The sequence below is a fragment of the Penaeus monodon genome, chromosome 14 (assembly GCF_015228065.2).
Source record: "Penaeus monodon isolate SGIC_2016 chromosome 14, NSTDA_Pmon_1, whole genome shotgun sequence".
Classification (NCBI taxonomy): domain Eukaryota; kingdom Metazoa; phylum Arthropoda; class Malacostraca; order Decapoda; family Penaeidae; genus Penaeus; species Penaeus monodon.
Window position 1 is genome coordinate 38,203,310 of NC_051399.1, and position 5,000 is coordinate 38,208,309.

At 38.8% G+C, this 5,000-nt stretch overlaps 2 protein-coding genes across 10 annotated transcripts in view; one reads left to right on the plus strand and one right to left on the minus strand.

Annotated features, from left to right (window-relative positions):
* The window catches only part of LOC119581107 (adapter molecule Crk-like), a 97,314-nt gene extending 96,944 nt beyond the window's left edge, over positions 1 to 370 (minus strand). The window contains exon 1 of one of the 2 annotated variants that reach the window (XM_037929442.1): positions 263 to 370. The gene's annotated coding sequence lies outside the window, so the exon portion shown is untranslated. Of the gene's footprint in view, positions 1 to 146 lie in introns of both variants that reach the window. The other variant, XM_037929441.1, reaches the window with a different exon arrangement.
* Positions 371 to 506: 136 nt separating this feature from the next.
* LOC119581105 (MICOS complex subunit MIC60-like) overlaps positions 507 to 5,000 on the plus strand; it is a 22,410-nt gene continuing 17,916 nt past the window's right edge. For 7 of the 8 annotated variants that reach the window (XM_037929431.1, XM_037929432.1, XM_037929433.1 and 4 more), the window contains exon 1: positions 528 to 677. In XM_037929431.1, the coding sequence (XP_037785359.1) occupies positions 633 to 677 (45 nt within the window). In that variant the 5' untranslated portion in view covers positions 528 to 632. Of the gene's footprint in view, positions 678 to 5,000 lie in introns of all 8 variants that reach the window. The other variant, XM_037929436.1, reaches the window with a different exon arrangement.

Here is a 5,000-nt window from a genome sequence, read left to right on the forward strand (position 1 = left end):
GACTGGCGAGAGACAGGAAAAATTTTAAACACTTTCCTGAGCTCTCGCGAAAGGCGGGGAAGTTAATCGGAATCACCGCCTAAAGAAGGGTAAATAAATACATTAGTTTATCCCACCAAGCACTCTCTACCTGTTCTCTCTCTCACCTCGGCACATAACTTCTTCCTTCTCTTTCTAACCAACTAGCGTCACTCCCTGTCTGGAAAGCGAGTGGCCGCGACGAGGGTCAGGTCAGGTCAAGGGCGGCGGAAAATGGCCTCACCTTTTGGCCACACGAACGGGAGAAGTGAAGAGAGAGAAGAGAGAGGGTCGAGAGACGTCTTTCCACCGCCACGCCACGAGTAAATATGAGAGCTTCCCGCCGTCACCAACAGATGGCAGTCGCCAAGAGATGGTTCCTTTCTCCCTTTTCCACTATTTCGTTCACAAATGGCCATGATTATTAACCTCCACGGGATAACTATGACCTCGTGTGCCATAGATGATAAGAATTATATATCTAGTAGGCCGACCTTTCCGCGAAAGGGACGAAACGGGAGTGTTTTGAGTCGGGATCTCGGCCCTTCAGGTGGGGATCGTCTGCCTCTCGACGGCCGGACTTGGACGAGGCTTTTACCGGCAAAGAGCCAAAGATGCTACGAATATCATCCAGGATCAAGCCTCATGTAGCGTCAAAGGTAATTTTTACGAGGCCCGAACCGGAGTTTTCAAAATGGACGGGATGCCTCAGGAGAGACGTGAAAAACGCCTGTTTATACATGTTCCTTGGCCTAAACTTCCATGTTTGTTTTGCATGACCTCATCAGCTGATAGGTCCTGGATAGGTCAAATTATGTCTTTCTGATATAAGTCAGAGTTTCTCTGTGTTTTCTTAGTATAAGACGACAGCGTTTGGTTGTGCTGTGGCAAATGAAAATGAAAAAGGAAGTTATTAACAGCTGTAGGCAAAATTATAACCTCAGAGTGGAATTTCATTATGGGTTCATATTATTACAAAGTTGGTCATATTGAATTTAATATGTTACAAATCCAAATAGTTCTGGTATAGGTAAAGTTTTGACTAGCCGTCTTTAAAACGGAAAATAATATATGCAAATGATAGAGCAAATAAATCTAAGAAACTTATCTTCTATGTACTTCCATCGCAACACAAAAATAACGAAGTTATTGGACACGCAAGTGTCACAGAGCCTCAAATGAAAAATTTACCATAGTTCTGATACTTGACACGTTCTGTTATCAAGCGTCTGCCACAAATCACGTTTGAGAATGATGGAAACCAATGTGCTTTTTTATTTAAACCAGGTTTTGGTTTGAGTTTCAGTACCCAAGTTTTGTTTATTACAGTTGCTAAATTATGGGAAAGCTTTTGGAAAATATATGTATGAGCAGCAAAGAATGGTTAGTAGCAGCATGTTGAAGCAATCAAAAATCAAAAAGCAATTGATACAATCCCTATTTTTTAAGGGTTGATATTACTGGGAGTGATGCACAGAGATAGAAGGTAATAGACAGTGCAATCTTAACCCTTTGCCGACGGGTGGCATGTACGCACATGCCATGGCATGGCGGGACTATCTGCCGGGGGCATGTACGCACATGCCATAACGTATGAATGAACATGCCATGAGTTTTTTTTTTTTGTTACAATCACAGCAAAAGATTATTTTTCTGCCACTGAAAGTGTGATTAAGTCGGTTTTAACTTTTTCTCATTTTTACCATGCAACAACAAAAAAAAAAAAACACAACAAACCGACGATTTCAACTCCATGATGCCACACACTGCTTATTTTATTCGGACTTTAGACCGAATAATGATCAACTATGGAGTCTATATAACAACAAAAATATCCTTCAGTCTCGATTTATCAGGAAGTTTGGCAAGTAGAGACTTAAAAAATAATGAAAACTGAAAATACAACATATCTTCGTAGTATTACGAAGAAACAGCATGGGATGCTGGTATTTGGCATGAGTGGTCGCGCATGCTAGGGCGACGATATAAGCCCCTGGCAGTGAGGACCGGGCCTCTATGAATACTACCTGTCGGAAAAGGGTTAAAGAGCATAAGAAGTAGAATCATAAACAACACAGGTGCAGCTGCTGTGGCTTTACATTTACCCTGAAATGATGTAAATATCTGCTGCATATCACTGCACAATACCCTCACACAGCAGGCCTTCTTAATGTCACATTTTCTGTAAGTTGGTACAAAGAGCTAATAAAGGGGGGGTACAAGGGGGGCTTGCCTCCCAGAAGTAGAAGTAGGAAAGGTTAGGTTTGGATTTTTGGGTTTGCATTATACCCAGGTTTTGGGACTTCATCTCTGGAGGGTCTGTTGTGCTTGGTGACAAATACCTTTTTAGTATATTCGGAGATATCGTGTAACACCAAATTTTTGGGGGAAATTATGTTTTTCTGATAGCTCTTGCATTTTGAACAAATCTAGCACTCATTCCCATTGCAAACAAAGCACAGTAAAACTTTTAGTAATTTAGTTATTGTTAAGCACATCGTCGCTGTTGGCAGGAATTGTACTCGCTATCCAAAGCTCTGTTTCATTATTGTCCTGCTGTTTTGCATATTAAAGGCAAAACAGCACCTTATACACAACCTAGCTATGATGGATCTGATTTGAAATTCAACTGACTTTCTGCTTCAATATTCATTCCCATTGGCTCATTTGATTTCCCTTGCTTACATTCCCTCACTTGGAGTTCTGTTTAACTAGTTGGTTGCTTCCTCAATTTCACGTCATTTTCTCTTTGCTGGAAGAGTACGAATTATGGAGTGCCTGGAAATTTTGAGTGCTACATCCTCTCTGCTACCCTTATTATTAGTTTTCAAAGAAAATGATATAGGAGAAAAGTGTCTTAGAATGTTACATTCTATTGGATGGCAAGGTCAGATTTTTCACTTTCGGTGTTTGGTTTCTTTGCCAGTAATACCTTTTTTTCTAAATTCACGAACATCAACAACAGCAGCAGCATGTGAGTAAATATATGCATGTGAATACTTTATTATATAATCTATATGCATACATTAATCCCTATGATCCAGATGACGTGACCATATCATGAAAAAATTTGGCTTGAGGTGTGGGTGATGTGAACATGCTGTCATTGGAAAAATTGATTGAGGGTTGAGGTGACAGTAACAGTCCATCTTGAGAATTTTAGCTGAAGGCCAGGGTGAAAGGGAATGACTCCCTGTGAGTGCACAAAGCTCTTGGAGGCTGATTGGAGTCATTTGGCATTTAGGAAGGGACTCTAGCATTATTTCTATTGATAAGTGAATATGCGTCAGGTGCTAGGGCTTTGAAATACTTGGTTTCAAGGAGGTAATGGACTAAATAGCAATAGACATGTTGCTAGTGGTAGCTGCTTATTGATTTTATTGACCACAATATTATTTTGTGTGATTTTACAGATACATATGCATTCAAACTAAGCTCAACTCTGTGTATTTTCCTAACCCAAGAAAAGTACTTTAAGTATCAGTAAGGAAAAAAAATTCACAATGATTTCATATCTTTATAATGAGATAGACTGCCATTGAATCAGTTTTATCACTAACTGTGAGTGACTGATGGTACTGCCTAAAGGAGTTATTATCCAAGTAATAGATTTGTTTATTTTGCATTTTGTGCAAATGCCTCCAGAAAATTATGACATTCACTATAGTATTGTTTTGCAAAATGCCTATGCTAATGCTATTAATATGGATGCTGTTATAAATATTATAGACATCACAATTATTTTAATGTAATTGACATTTCCAAAGACACTATGGGATAAAAAAAAAATTCTCCAAACAAGGTAAAGGGTAGACAGGTGATAGGTAGTACTAGTAGTTGGCTCATTGGTGACTAAGTATTTGTGGAGTCATCTATTTGAAAAAATAATTAATAAATTAAACTCAAAGTGGGTATGGCATGTACTTACATTCCATCCCCAGCATGTATGTTTTTAATAATTTGAATAGGAACTAGATGGATTGTTACTTTAACCTATATAAATCATTTAAAAAAATGTTAATAATGTTTGAATATGTGTGGTTCAGTATTTAGTGAATAAGTATAGCTGCTTGTGTTATTTGGATTTGTAAAGGACTCATGGAAAGAAAATGTGACCTAATTTTCAGTTTATTATTTGTTATACCTTAAGTCCCACATTTCCCCAAAATTTGAGTAAACTGAAGGTGGCACTGTCTGTGACAAAGATTTCCATCTTGATAATCCTCAAAGACCCCAAAAGCAACTGGCATAGTCTGTTATTACAAGTAATTATAGTATTATGATTGTAAACACTTGTTCAGGTTATCAACCCCTTGGATCTGGATGCTCCAATGGCCCAGAATATGGGCATTAAGCTTTCTTGACTGGCCATTCTGATGTGTATTTGGCTTCTAGGCAGGCACACACACACAATCGTGTGCAATGACAAGACTCCATACCTCCCCTTTGCAATGTTATTTTCTGTTTTCTGTATAAACGTTTATGGCTTTTTTTTTTGTCATTTTTCAATGTCTATATTTGTCATTTGATTTACTTTATCCAGATGGTAATAGAATTTTCCTTGCACAGACACCATATCATCTCTAGGTCAGGAGCTCCCAACCTGGGGGCCATGGAACCCAGAGAGGCCCCAGTACTTTCTGGGGGGCCATGGAGCAATATGAAAATTATGACGTCGAATTAAACTGAATTTTATCTTGCCTACAGCAGCTACTTATAATTAGCTCTCACATATCAATACACTGGAATCTTTCCATAAAGATGACATACTGAATGGGGCCATGGAGATCAGCAAGGGGTCACAGAATAAAAAAAGCTTGGGAACCATTGCTCTAGGTAGTCCATAACTATAAGTGACATTTTGTTATTTGTAATAAAAAAAAATCTAATATTCAGTGTTATGTACTACAGTCTGTGCTGCCAGTCACAGGGGGCAAGAATAGGATCCTGAGCATGGAAACAGCATCCTCCCCAGAGCTGGC